The sequence below is a fragment of the Oryzias latipes genome, chromosome 22, assembly GCF_053564925.1.
Source record: "Oryzias latipes strain Hd-rR chromosome 22, Olatipes_Hd-rR_3.1".
NCBI lineage: Eukaryota > Metazoa > Chordata > Actinopteri > Beloniformes > Adrianichthyidae > Oryzias > Oryzias latipes.
Window position 1 is genome coordinate 18,906,279 of NC_136258.1, and position 15,346 is coordinate 18,921,624.

Consider the following 15,346-nt stretch of genomic DNA (forward strand, 5'->3'; position numbering starts at 1 on the left):
AAAGGGGTGTAACAATTAAACGATGAATCGATTTCTATTCCTACGATCCTACCAGATTTATCTGTCTGAGGCAGAATCGCCTCAAATCGACATAGGTCAGTGGATAAGATCGAATCGGATCGTTCAAACTGAACTAAGATCGATATACATATATACAGATCTGATTGTAGCAGTAATTTTATTACTTCCACTAACCAGATAATTTAGTGTTTTGGTGTAATTTGAATTTAATTAGTTTTCACCTGTTTGGGTTTTATTTCAATACTTCAGAAGAGAGCAATACGAATCATACACAAAGTCAGTTACCTTGAGCACACAAATAAATTATTCATAGAATCAAAATTACTCAAATTTTACGATCTAGTAGCGTATTGTACCACTCAAATAATATTCAATGCCAAAAAAAATTTATTACCAACGAATATCCAAAGGTTATTTATTACAAGAGAGGAAAAATACAATTTTAGGGAAAAAGATAAATTTGTCATACATAAAGCACGTACAAATAAAAAGAGATTCTGTGTTTCAATTTGTGGAGTGAAGTTGTGGAACAGAACTAGTAAATGCTTGAAACAATGTCCAAACATAAAAGAATTTAAATATAGATACAGAAATATGATCATGGATAAATATGTACAAATACAAAAAAATACAGAATGTCAGCATTTATAAATCTGCATACTTTGACAGTACGTTTTGTTATTCATTTGCATGTTGTTTGGAAATGAAAATGACATGTATATATGTACATATACACTTGGGTAGGGCACTGGACTTTGATGGTGGGAAAGTAAGGGCTTAAGGTAAAGGGGGGTGAGAGTTTATAAGATTTTTCTTCTTCTCACTCCCTTTTGGACTGGTGTTTATATAATTTTGTTTTGTTTTGTTTTATATAATTTACTTGTCTTTTTCTTGTTTTTTTTGCAAGTTTAGTCTCGTTTTTGTCTTATTTTGTTATTTTACACTTGTTTCACTAGTCCAAAATAAATAAATAAATAAATAAAATAAAAAAATTAAAAATTATTCTAAGTGTGTATGTTTAATACTTTGTCTTATTTTTCACTTGTTTAGCATTTGTCAAAAGTCACCATCAATACTGACAGCATCGGCTCCAGATATACACAAGGTTGAAATTCCTTTAAGTTGTTGTCAGGAAGGTTTGTCGTACCTTCTACATTCTGATAAGCATGGCCAAGATTTCATGAGACAGGCATGAGACCTAAACTGGACAGAGCAGAAGAAAAGCCTCATCTAACAGAAGAACCACTATCTCCTCTTCCTCTTTGCTGCTGTGAAGAGGAGGAGAACGAGTTCTGCTGCAATATTGACTTCCACTAGGCCGCTGATGTGACTGTTAACGTTTATACGCTTTAAAGTAATGTGTATTTTGAAAAGAATTTTGGTTTCTAGAGGAAAGGAGCTGAAAAGTTGCCATGCAAACATTGTCACAAAAACCCCCCCAAAACAATAGACATTGTGATTATTTCACTCTGGAGCTTGATTAGCATCTGACACAGAACAGTATCTGCAACTGGCACCCTTTGCTTTTTACGGATGAGTGCAGATTCACCCCGAGCATGTGCCAGATGAAGGCAGGTTACTGGAGGGCTGCACAGACCTATACAAGCTGTGGAGCAGCACTCAGACCACTATTAGACATTTATTTTGAAATCCTGAGATTCTAAAATGTCAGAATCCTTTACTGGTGCATTAGCTCACAAGTTTATGACATGGATTTGTCTAAAATGCAGGACTCATCTAAAGGATGGAGTGGACACAACTGATTTAACCTCTTTTTTTTTTTTCTTTTTTTTACGGAATCCAAAATCCAGAGACCTGTTCAGGGTGTAACCCCACCTTCACCCAACAGCAGCTGGCTCCAGAAGCCTGTGACTCCTAAAGGGATTAGATGGATGGATGGATGGATGGATGGATGGATGGATGGATGGATGGATGGATGGATGGATGGAAAAGGCATCCGAACACCATTAAAATATTACATGTCCGTCCAGCCAGCATCACCAGGTTGGACCTCAGTCTGGTCAGGAGCTTAGTGATGCCCTGGAGATACCCCAGGGCACCATCTGTCTTCTCATTAGAATCATGCCCCAGTACTGTCATACAGACAAACATGCAAACAGCTTACTCCATTTTGAGTTATCATGAATATTAATATTTAGCCCAAAAAACAAACTAATTTTGTGTCATTATTTGTATTAACGGTGCACATATTTGACATTTATTCCTTGGTACCTGACAATCTTAAGTTTCTTTTATTTGAAGCAGGTGCTTCACTGTTGTGCCATGGCTCCTTACACCTGAGATTAAAAGTATACTTTCTAAAGGATGTAAACACTTGTATCACTTCATGCAACAAATGTCTGAGAATAGAAATTCTACAGCTTGTCTGCATCACCTAAGATTTATTATTGAACTGATTTTATTCAATTTCACAAGTAAATTATGTTGCATATATTTATACGCAATTACTCATAATTACTGCATCACTCTATGGTCACTATCAGGCTCTTTTCCTTTGGCAGCATTGGAACTACATATTTTACCTTTTTATATTGTAAGATTTTCATTTTTATATTGTCTAGTCCTGTATTTTATTCCCTTAATGCAAATATGCATCACACCACTTCAGCTCCATAATTACCTTAATTTGGCATCTACACAAAGGCTAAAACATCAGTGACTTTTTTTTTCATATTTGGAAATAAATTCAGGTCTCTCTGAAACACCTTGGGAGTATCGTAATTTCATTGAGCATCCAATGCTAATGTATGATTTGTGATGTTAATCCAACAGATATTTGGTTTTTGCTTTAAAGTAAAACAAAATCCCTAAAATCTAATCGCAGAGAAAGAAAGCCAATCATTTTCTAAATAAACGTTAGTTCTACACTTTCTTCAAATCTTTGCATAAATCTAACAAGTTGCTTTTGATCAGTTTACAAATAAGCAAAATAACCAGAAAACACAAAAATGGGTTTATAAAATGTTTTATTCATGTTCACATCTGATATATCAGGTTCAACAATTCCACGAGGCGTTTTAGGGACAATGAATGAATGAATTGCAAAACAATGGCGTTCCAAATCTCTAGTGACAACCACAGACTAACAAACCACTCCATGGCAGAGTGTGCACAAACCTGCATTCAAAATGACTAAAAACGGACACGAGGATTTGTAAGTTACAGCAATTGTTCCCATTCCAGTGTAATACCTCAGAACCATGACAAATATTTCCTCTTCCCACTAAAAAGGATCCCTGCGTTTGGTCAAACTAGACCCAGAGGTTCCCTTCGAACAGACATGCGTTGATGAAATAAAACGGCATGCTAACCCAAACAGAAAGTGAGGATTCGACAATAAGGACTGGGTGGGGTTTGCAGATTTGCTGCCAATGTGAATGGGACACCGACTTTCCCTGCAGTAGGACGTTTTACATTTGATTGAATTTTTTAATCTCAGTTGCTTTCACAGTACCACGCCACTTTTTTTTTGTTTTTGTTTAGAGACAGACACTAAAAAGGATTACAAAACTTTGTATTTCTTATTATAGGGCATAACTCGTCATGGAAAACTAAAATTTTCATTTACGGTAATTCCAGTTTCTCTTCTCTCTAAAGTGGACTCTTGTCGGGGTATCAATAATTTCTCTAAAGCTCAAATAGAAAAGGGGAAGCAAAACCAATAACTGAAGGAAAGAAGGGATGAAGGGTTCTTTTGTCCAAATCGGAGGTGTAAACTGAATCATTTTGTTAATGTGGGATTACCTGGCAGAATGTTTAAGTGGATCATTAAGGAATGAATATTATGTAAAAAGTTTTTTTTTCGTTTTTTTTCTGATGTTTCTGGAGATAATCCCAATAGAAGGGGCATCATGCTTTAGTTCTCAGTCTCGCCAGCCTCTCCTTCTCCACCTTCGCCCTCTTCGGTCGCGTTGTCTGATGTCCATAACTGGGGAGAAAAAGACACCGTAATTTAAAGACACACTTTAAAAAAAAAAAAAGCACATTTTCTCTATTTATTTCTGCAAATATTAAAGCTTTACCACATTCACAAAATTGGACGGATATCTAAAGAAATATCAGGACTATAATGCCAACTTAGTGGTCCAAAATGTTTATAGAAAGATTTAAAACTAACAAAATTATACGGCAAAACAAATACTCTTTAATTATTTCATAACCCCCCCCCCAAACAAAATCTGGTAAATCAGCTATAAATTAGCTTTGAAAAGCCTTATTTTTTCCTCATGAATGTTATATTTCTGGGTCTAACATCAGTGCCTGATATTTAAGTTCAAACCCTTAACCAAATAGTAAATAAAAACTGCTAAAAGATGTAACATAAAGATTTTGGCCAAATTAGGAAGCCAATATGAGGTATGCGTTGCTAGTGTGATCACCCCAATGCATTCTGGGTAGGGTCATCTAATGTGAAGGACTCTTCAAATCAAGGCAACAAATAAGCCTTTGAATGAAGCTTGAAACAGGTGTGCACTTCAAGTTCCAACTATGCCATTATTTTTCAGAATCTTCCCATGTTGGGTGCAAACAGCCGGCCACGTCTTCTCCTCCCATGTTGCCACGAGAAACTACACTTACTGTGAGATTGTCTCTGAGGAGCTGCATGATGAGGGTACTGTCTTTGTAGGACTCCTCATGTAGCTGGTCGAGCTCTGCGATGGCATCGTCGAATGCCTGAAAGCAGGAGTTAAGACCGCCCATTACTGCCGGTTCACAACTGAACGACTGTTAGAAGACAGTCAAGCTGACCTTTTTGGCCAGTTCACAGGCTTTATCTGGAGAGTTAAGGATCTCATAGTAGAAGACGGAGAAGTTAAGTGCCAAGCCCAGGCGAATGGGATGTGTCGGGTCCATCTCAGTGGTGCTGATGTCAAATGCAGCCTGGTATGCTTGCTGGGAGCTCTCAATGGTCTCTGAAGAAACAAAAAATAGCATTCAAATAAATCCTAATAATGTTAAAGCTGCCTGTTGATATGAAAATCTATTTAAAGCTCAATATCTGTTAAAAGTCCTACTCCAATCATCTTTTGATCCATTGTAAAAGCATTCCCAGTGGTCTTTTAATACGATTATACCATCTGTCATTTTCTGGACATAGTTTCTCTAGAGCGGCAGGAGTTCATTAAAAATTCTTCTCCAGGTTGTGGGCGTGACCACTGGCACAGAGCAACCCCGCCCCCCTTCCACTACCTGTCACAAATATGATCTTTTTCAAATGCCATCATCAGAAAAACATTAAGGCACCATTTTGATTTAAATGAATCTTTAAGCATTTTGCTTTAAATATTCAAGAGGAACAATGAATAAATTCTAAATTAATTGTTTTCATCTCAAGCGTGGAAGTGGAATATAGAAGCCACCAAAGATGTGAGGATTTTCTTTGACAGTGAAACACATTTTCTAAGCTAAATCGGTTCTCCTATAAATTTTAAAACACATCCCAAAAATTCTTCATCTCATTTTGTTCTTTGCAATATCGCTTATTCAATTGGAACAAATACCTAACTTGAATTTTCTATATTTGCTAACATTAAAAAAGACATTTTTTTAGCCTTTAAATAATAATTTAAAGATGTGACTGAGCACAATTCAATTTCTACAAAAACAAAAAGGTATCATAAAAGGACAAAAGCACAAAGTGTAAAAGCTGTTAATTCACAAATAATGCTGTTGTATACAAACTTGATTTGTTGTCTCCAGAAGCGACTTCAGCGAGGTATCTGTAGTAGTCCCCCTTCATCTTTAGATAAAAGACTTTGCTCTCTGGATTTGTAGAATTCTCGATCAAAAAGTTGTCCAGCAGTTTCTATGGAAACACACAAAGATCAATGTTCACTGATGCACAAATCCTGAGCAGTAATTCTGCTAATTGCCAAGCCCCGCCCATGTAGTGATTTCCTCCATACAGTGAAACGGCTCAAATAATTGATCGTCCCAAAACATAAGCACATAAAAGGCCAGTAGAGCCACCAAAGAGCCCAGATTTGATTAGGAGATGGTACATCCAATTCATGATTCAAGGCAAGAAAGAGTTATAAGAATGTCTTCTTTGCACTTCATAGGGGTTAGGAGGATATTAATGATCTTTAAACCATGATAGAAACCCTGGTTTAAAATTATTGGTATGTCAGAAATGACACTGAACTCCACTTTTCTCCAGAGGCCATCTCCCCAAAGGCTTAATATACATAACAAAGATACTCAAGGGACATTTTGTCTCATGCTGCTGTGGAACTTTACTGTGCCATTTATAAACTTTGCTTTGAAAGCAAGCAAGCCATTGTTCAAAACTACTTGAAGATAAAAGATTGACTAATTGCAACACAATTTCCCTATTAGCTTCACAAATAACATGTGTTAGGGATAAAAAAAATAGCTTCTGTATGGACCCCCTTAGAGCACAGCATTCCTTTCCAATCAGCAGAAATATGTGGCTTCAGTCTCACTGTAGGCTCTCAATGATCTTTTGTTTTGAGGGGAGAAAAAAAGGCTAACAGTCCTTTCAGGCAAGTGAAAGTCAGGAAGTCCAGACAACTGGTAGTTTGTGCTAAGTCGATCACACTCTGGGGTTACGCAATCTTTAACTTATGACACAGGCAAATGACTGCCTTTGTTTTTTAGCGCCATCTTGTTTCATTCGCTTTTGAATGGAGTTAAAATTAGCGCCTACATGGTCGCAACTCCAAGACAACGCATTTGTGTGTTGTGCTTCTGTGGTTTCAAAAAGGATTTAGGTTCAAACAACACAGATAATACCAGCACCACATCTTCATCTCCATTGCCATGTTCCCTGGCAGTAGCTGTTGCTATAGCAACACTTGATAGGCACTGGTTCACATTAAAAAATGCAACCCCGCCCAATTAAAACTGGCAGCTACATGCTAGTTTGTGTTCCTGCAGTAACAGCCAGATCCCTCATTAAGCTCTAAACCATTTTAGATTTGAAATATTTAAAGAACCAATCACAAAAACCTTCTTTCTAGGTACAGGTTATTATTAAAAATGACAGTTATCAATTTATTTGGTTTAATAAAATGGTTAAAAAATGTAATATAATGAAAAATCAAATGTCTAGATTTAATGTTAGTATCAGCTCGAGTCCCATCTATAGAATCTCTACATAGGCTTGACACAGAATCAGAAGACAGGCTTTAGTTTGCTCCAAATTGTCTTTAACAAGGACAGGCCTCTGGTGTGTCTGCAACCATCTTCTGCCCCAGATTACTCTCTGCAAGCAGCACTCTACCTGTCACCACTGTGCTGGGTCGACTGCCATTGTGGTGACAGTCTCGGATTTGAACTGGTTGTCTGTCTAGTCAATCAACAACTGAACCAAACTCCACCATGTCAGTTGATATTTTAGTATTTAAACAAAATATAAGGCATAATTATAGGCATCAAACATGAGAGTTTGGTTTCATTTAGAGTACAAAATATAAAAATTACAATTACAATAAAAACAGAACCTAATAATTTAGCTTTTCCTCAAAACACAATCAAACTATTAACAGTTGTTGACAATTAAAGAAAATATCCAAACATTTTTGTAAAAAAAAAAAGAAAGAAAGAAAAAAAGACTTCCTTCCTGTAATTGCAATCGAGGCCAAGTCATGCAGGTCTTTAGGCAGGCATGCTAGGAAGATTACAGGGGATAATCTGTGTCAGTGAAACTGTGACTTATGCACAAGTTAAACGCTTTATCAGCGAGTAGATTAAACATTTCACTTACAGTAAAAATGTCTGGAAACACGTCCACTCTAATTTCTTGTTGGTCCAACAATAAAACATCAAGTGTAATGATGCTTTTTTTTTATTAAATGAATCCTTAATATTAGAAAGAAAAGAATCTAATCACGTAATCACACCACAGGAATTTCAATACTTAAAGAATTTACAGCTTAGCATTCAGTCTAAATGTGCATATGTACTTTTTTTAAAACACTTATTGGAACGCCTACTGCATAGTATGAACATAGCAGCGAGTGGCGTGCCCTAAAGCGAGAGCAACAGTTACATCAGTGCAGTGACATCACATTTTCCTCTACAGACCAATGGTTATTGCATCAAGCTAAATCAGCTCACTGTATTCTTCTCTCCTCCCTCATGTACTCTCCACAGCAGCACCGCTCTCAAACCAACTTCCTGTTAAGAATACCGATACCGCAACAATCAGCCGCTGGGTAATGATGTATTTTTCCTGATTCCCTTTTAATTCTGCTCAGCTAGCACTTTAACTTAGCTAAAAATTCTCATCACTGCCAAAAACTGGAACCTAAAAACATGTATGCATCTATAATGTAACCAAATTCAAAAGGGAGGCTCCATTTGGTTTTATCAAGCAAGAAAAAGCAGCTTTTTTCTTCTTCAATGTAGTTTCTATGAGTTTTCCTTCCAGCTTGCAAAGCTGACTTGTCAGGCTGTGGTGGGTGTGTTTAAGCATGAAGATCATACATCCTCTTCAGCAGAAGAAAAAACAAAAAAACCTCCCTCAACACATGCTGGCAACGCTGAGACCAGAACTTACAGCAAAGGGAGAACACATTGTCAAACCTTTAATTCCTAATTGGAATAATAGCTTGTCCTGCTTCACAATGCATTTTAAAAGCAACAGGCTACGTGATCAGTATTGGATTCAAGCTTAAGTGATGTTGGAAATACTAAAGAAAGCATAAAGTGAATGTCTTGTAGGAATCCTGTGAAAAGAGGCCTTAATTGTCCCTAGAATGCTTTCAATTCCCCTGGTTTCAAGAAGTAGCTCTGCAGGAGGGTGTCATTTCTGGTAAGCAGTATATAATGGGCTATAGGGAAGAGTACAGTCACGCACGTACTGTCTTTGCACTTGGGTAGCCACATCAACTTCTGTCTGCCTCACGAGACTGAATGGGCACTAAACACACAGTTAAACCGTGTCTTGACACATCCGCTGTGTGTGTAAGTAACCAGTTAACCGATTCAGACACACCTTGATGATGTGGGACTATGACCTCCGGTCAGCTCACACCGCCAAAAGTTCCGAGCCCATTGTTCTAGTTCTTTATTCCCAAAAGGCAGGAACTGAGGGAGGACTGCATAATGCTCTCTTGTCTTCAAGCGTTGCAGAGAGTATTCATACAGCAGAGGAAACGTCACAGGAAACAAAAATACCAAAGCAGTTGACAAGGTCTAATCAAATAAAAGCATTTCCTTGTTGAGTAAATATAGAGAAATGTGCAAATACAGCTGTAATAATACATTTACCTAAACGGTTACAGATTAATCATCACGTTCATTTTTTTCTCTTACCAAAACACACTTGCAGATCTCCTCCAGCTCCTTCTCCACCTTCTCTCGGTACTCCTTAACCATCTGCTGCTTTTTTTCGCTCCCCTCGGTCTTCATACCGATACTGGACAACACCCTCCATGCGGATCGCCTCGCTCCGACCACATTTTTGTAGGCGACGGAGAGCAGGTTCCTTTCCTCGTTTGACAGCTCGCCTCCCTTCTCCGTAACCTCCTTCATACAATCAGCCATGTCGTCGTAGCGTTCAGCCTGCTCAGCCAGCTTGGCCTTCTGAATAAGATCCGCTCTATCCATAGTTTATTAATTTAGGGGAACTGAGGAGAAACGAATCCGGTGGTATGTATGTCAGCAGTGGTTAGACTCGATGAGCGGAGGATCACCGAGGTTTTTCACCAGAAGCTGTGAAAATATAAAGTCAAATAAAATTAACAGTATCCGGCGGTACGAGCATAAAAAAAAAACACCCTCGTGCGGGGGAACCCGTAAAAAGACATTAATTTACTATCGAACAATTCACCTTTCAACTAAGACGAGACATTCGAAAGCGAACAATTCACAATACGTTCATAAAAGCCACATCAAAGATAATATAATGATCTACGGAGGCTTATAAGGAGTTGGGCATCAGACCCGCTCTCCACCCGACTCTTCAATCCAACCCGCCACAAAGCAGTCTGGTGCTGCTCACTAGCAAGTTAGCAAAAACTAGCTGACGTTAGCTGCATCGACCACTCCTTTCAATATAAAATGTCATGTTAGCGGGCTTCATACAAATCACTGATAAGGCCAAAGCCGTCTAAGTTTAGCACTAATCCAGCAGGCACATAGTTTAAAGAAAACCGATAAAATACTCGCAGTTTATGACTTACTGGTGTCCAAAATTGCTCTAGAAATTAATCCGATTTGAGAGATTGTTCAGAAAGGCAGAGAACGATAGTAGAACCCGAAATTCAGCTGAACGTGTTAAAATAGGAGGGGATTCATATCTGCGAAGGCTGACCAATCATAAGCCCGGGTTTACTTTGACTGACAGGTCAATTTTGAGATGTTAGCCAATAGCTTTTTTAAGCACGGCGACAGAAGGCGGATCGTCTCCGATAGTTTGGATGACCGAAACGCTGCAGAGACCGGGGCCACGGGGTTTCCTCCAATTACAGCAAGGGACGTTGACGTAACCGTATTGCCATGGTGATGCTCATCCAATCAGTTCGCTGCGTTCACACGCTGAAGCCATCGTAGAGAGATTGACTGTTTTATAATTGCGACATTTCATTGTCAATAATGTCTAACTAAACATTGTAGATAGATAGATAGATAGATAGATAGATAGATAGATAGATAGATAGATAGATAGATAGATAGATAGATAGATAGATAGATAGATAGATAGATAGATAGATAGATAGATAGATAGATAGATAGATAGATAGATAGATAGATAGATAGATAGATAGATAGATAGATAGATAGATAGATAGATAGAAGTAAAATGCTATTTGTACATGCTTTTGAACATAAGATTCAGCTTTGTTGCAATTGTCCATGTTACTGAACAATAACAGCTGACATTTCCCATGGTTTGTGTACAGATTTCACTATCAGAGTATAGATATTTTTAAAAACTCATTTCCATTTAACCTTTCATGTTTATTCAAAGGAAGTCTTTTCAAAAACATTCAATGATCTTTGTAATTATTCTTTACCAGCACGTTCTTAGCATGCTTTTAAGCTTTTATTTACTTATTTATTACATTTTTAATAACGTTTTTATTATGTTTACCTTTAATGTATTGCGCTTTCTTTGAAAGGAGGAGGATGATAATGATTATGATGAATAAAATGTCTATTAAATTTGTCTCTAAACTTGTTTCTAAACTTAAAAAAAAGACGTTTTATTTTGAAACGTTAACTACTTGAACTCTTTCCATTGCTGAGGATGTCATAGAAATAATTAGTGTAGACAGAAATGTAAGAGACTATAGAAAGTTTATAAGATAGCACACAAATTTAAAACAGAAACCAAATACAAAGAAAGAAACTTGAATATATAAACTAACAAATAAACAAGAAAGTCAAACCAAACAGAGATCCTCACAAAGTGCATTAAAAACAGAACTTTGGAGATCAAATCTGAGCTCTATTGTTGAGTCTCATTAGTAATGTGAGGAGAACTCAGCATTAGCAATTTAGAGAAGTGAGTAAAACAGCAAAATGAACTTAGACAACAGAAAGAAAAAGTGAAGCAGAACTTTAAGCTCTGTTTCCTTTTCTTTTAGTGATTATACTGACAGTGAGATGGTAAAAAAGCAGCTTTTATCAACTCTTAGCTGCATATAGAAGTTGGTTACAGGTTCTAATGTAGTATTTTGTATTAAACTGATAGGGACAAAATAGTTTGTCATCCTGTGCAGCTCAGAAACATCCTTCGTTGATTGAGGAAGTGAATCTAAATAAGATCTGAACATTTAGAAGAAAAACGTGACTTCTGAGTCGTCAAACGTCAGACATTTTCCGCCTGAAATAAAATATTCTGAGGTTTGACATTTTTTTGTTGTAGGTGTTGTAAACTAGTTTATGGTTTTTTAGTTTATTACTCCGTCAAATTAAATTAATAACATTGGGTGGATTTAGTATAACAGAAAAAAATCACATATTTTCCCCGTGTAGAGATGAAAGACGCTGTGATTTAAAATTGCTGAAGCAGCCCGGTAATGCGGAGGAAGGAAAAGGTGTTACACAACAAGTGGGCTTCCAATACTCCAACCTTGGGTGTTACAGTAGCAGCAGCTACAGCCAAATGAAACAGTCATGAGAGTGGGCAGCAGCGCTCCTCTTTCTCTCCAAGCTGCCATCTGTCTCCATATCATCCTCTTGACCCTCTTGTGAGGCTCAAAAAGGTGGAGGAACACCATGGAGGAACATTTTCTCTACCTGTTTCCTCACATTGTTGTTGTTTTTTTTCTGTTGGTGCAGCGTGTGGGTTTTTAAGGAAATAGTGGAGAGGGATCACGAGGTTCCTGTGTCAACTTGTAAGCATGAAGCAGCACAGGAATGCTGTCCAGAAAGGCAGTAAGGTAGACAGTAGAAAGAGAGCGCACACTTCCTTTACAGGGGTGCCATGGTGAGTGCGTGTGCCTCCTGAGGGGAGAGGCGTCGGCGTACTGGTAGGAGAGTGTTTTCTAGCACAGTGAGCTGGGAGAAAAAGAGCATGTCCTGTACCTCAGTATTTAATCACAAAAATCTGGTTCGGGAGAAATATTTTTTCTTGTTTGGGTGAAATAAATTTGAGATTTGTTGTTTTAAAAAGGGAAAATGGAACGCTAAGGTGTAAAAGTACTTAGAATAACCAAAAAGTGGTTCATAATGTAAAACAATTCTTTACAATTATTTATAACACTGGTGGGGTAAGTTTATTTTGAAAGTCTTAGTTGCTACATCCTCCTTTGGTTTATTCAGTGAAGGTTGGACCTTGTGTCATCAGACCAGAAGAAATAGTTTGTTTGTGACAAAAGAAACGGATTTCAGTGTCTCTGAAATGTGATGATCGCCAACATTTCTGTTTTATTAACCGTGAGTATTCTATGAGTCATCACAGGGCGTGAATTCAACCGCTGAACAGCAATCCATTAGTCACTGCCTCTATCCATGCTCCAACACGCCCGCTGGGAGAAGTCCTGCTGCTGGAAAAGTCAAGAGTGCAATATGTAAACAATTCATCCAACATTTCAATGGACGTACATTAAAGTATTAAAGTGAATAAAAGAATAAAAGAAAGTAACGCAATAGCAGGGTGAACACATAAATGTGTGACAGTGTCAAGAATATCTCATTTATCTTACTTTATTAGTTAATATGTTGTTTGAAATAAACAAAAACTCATCTAGTAAAAGGTGTTTTTCATCTAAAAGTTAGTTTGCTTCCATTTCTGCAGAAAGAGGGCAGAAAACTCTAGTGGGTAGAAGGTGGTTTAACACAAACGCATTTCAGCTTTGTGGGCAAAAAGCGGCAACATCCTCATATTTGCCACAGTTGCAAGATACAAAGGGTCTTTTAAACTCATTTATCCACACGCCTACATTCCTTTCACTGAGTGTCAGCATGTGGCACCTTGAGTCTCATCATCCCTCCTTCACCTCCTCCCTCTTCCCATTATTCAACAGTGGGTCTTGTCTTTTCTGGGTTGCTGCTGCATGCCTAAGGGGCTCACTGTATTAGGATAAACTTAGCAACAGCTAGCCAGGTCAAACTGAAGAGTGGAAAAGAGGAGAAGCCAGTGAAGTGATGCATGTTCTGCATGCATTTATAACCGAAATCCTGCAGAACGTTTCAGCCCCAAGTTTGTGGAATTGTTAAAGGTTTTTATGTGAAATCCTCCAAAGCATGTTGTTGTTACAAGATTAGATGAAAGTAAAATATTCTGTCACCCATAATAATGCATTACTAAGAAAAGCTGGTATAGTCGAATGTGAAATGCAGCTTCTTTAACTGCATAAATAATGAGAAATATTTTCCTACATGATCATATATCAACATATCATTGTTACTTTTATAATTTCTTCCTTTAAAAAAGAAGACATCCAATGCCACACAGGACCATCCCACTGCAGCTGATAAAGAATAATAATAAGTTGTTCCCCCAAATGAATAATTTGTGCCCATGAATAAGTATTTTGTGTACACAAATGATCATTTTGTCCACACAATTGAATATTTTTTGGACATAAATTAACACTTTGTGCACACAAATTAGCATTTTGTACTCTAAAATAGTATTTTAGTATTTTCAATCCCCACTACTAATTTGTGCACTCAAACTACTAGTTTGTGTCCTTAAAATTCTAATTTGTGCAGATAAAATACAGATTTTTTGGAGAGGAGACAACTTTTTTTAATCATTTTATTCATTCATTCATTCATTTTCTTCTGTTCATCCCTTTCAGGGTCACTGGCTGCCAGAGCCTATCCTGGCCACTTGTGGGCGAAGGCAGGGGACACCCTGGACTGTTCGCCAGTCTGTCGCAGGGGAGAGTGTCCACAATCACACACCCATGCACTCTCACATTCACACCTAGGGACAATTTAGATTAATCAATTCACCTATGAAGCATGTTTTTGGATGGTGCCGGCGCCACCGTGCAGCCCCTCATTTTAATTTTATTTTATATTTTCATGTCTAGGGCTGTGTAGGAAACAACAAAGCAAGTCAAAAATTGTATTTTTTTTCTAGTCATACCCTAGGTCTTCTTTGGTGCAGTGTAGTCTTTTTTCCTACTGCTGTTAAACTAAATATAAACATTACTTTTTTGGTTTATGATTCGATAGAAATGGTACCACAAGAGCATACAAAATTTTCTTTTTAGCAGCTCCCTGCTGGTCTTTCTACAGCACAGCTACTAAATAAGTTGTGTAGCATATGAGTTTTAAACTCATAAAACAATTCAGGAGATCAGAGAAGATCAAACTTTTTCTTCTTTTAATCTGCACATTCTGGGGGAACGGTAGGACACACAAGGCCTCTTGATTACGTAATTGTAGTGTCAGCAGGGTGATCTCCCCGGCTTTGATGCCAATCCAACATGGATGCACCAAAAGGTTTCATTTATCTGTTTCTACATCATTTGACATTCGCATCTGCTTATTTTTCACTGAAACTTTTGGCTTCTGAAGAAATTTAGTCAATTAAATCTGTTGTTAGGATACTTATAATCTTCCAGAATTTGTACTAATAGATTTTTATCAGTCGTGAAAAAAGTGTTTTTTTTTTATGTAGTATTGTTAAAAATTCTATTTCTGTATAGTGCGGTGGCATTAGTGTATTAGCTTTTTCAGCACATGGTCTGCTCTTTCTCTTTTGAATTGTTTTCTTGCCTCCCTCTGTGATCTTGTCACTATAGTAACATGTGCCACCTGCCCACACTTATATTATGACTCAGAAATTATTACTTCATACAGTGAAACTGCAGGTTAAAATGTAGACAGCTAAAAACTACTGTATTTTAACCCTACTTAACCATTTGTATCA

At 37.4% G+C, this 15,346-nt stretch overlaps 1 protein-coding gene across 2 annotated transcripts; it reads right to left on the reverse strand.

Moving 5' to 3' along the window:
- Positions 1-2,991: 2,991 nt before the first annotated feature.
- On the reverse strand, positions 2,992-10,482 carry LOC101171621 (14-3-3 protein beta/alpha-1). Of its 2 annotated transcripts, none has more exons than XM_004082265.3 (6): positions 10,194-10,482; positions 9,325-9,723; positions 5,725-5,848; positions 4,792-4,955; positions 4,621-4,716; positions 2,992-3,970 (listed from the first exon to the last, which is right to left on the reverse strand). In XM_004082265.3, the coding sequence occupies exons 2-6, from the start codon at positions 9,616-9,618 to the stop codon at positions 3,899-3,901; spliced, it is 750 nt and encodes a 249-aa protein (XP_004082313.1). In that variant the 5' UTR covers positions 9,619-9,723; positions 10,194-10,482; the 3' UTR covers positions 2,992-3,898. The 2 variants fall into 2 exon arrangements, with proteins under 2 accessions (XP_004082313.1, XP_011488635.1); XM_011490333.2 differs by having other exon boundaries at positions 9,842-10,256.
- Between the last annotated feature and the right edge of the window lie 4,864 nt (positions 10,483-15,346).

Coding starts and splice junctions, on each gene's coding strand:
- LOC101171621 (XM_004082265.3), bottom strand. CDS start 9,618: ATGGATAGAGCGGATCTTATTCAGAAGGCCAAGCTGGCTGAGCAGGCT. Junction 4,717..4,791: donor CCTGTGAACTGGCCAAAAAG/GTCAGCTTGACT, acceptor TCCTGCTTTCAG/GCATTCGACGATGCCATCGC. Junction 3,971..4,620: donor TCCTCAGAGACAATCTCACA/GTAAGTGTAGTT, acceptor TTTTCTCCCCAG/TTATGGACATCAGACAACGC.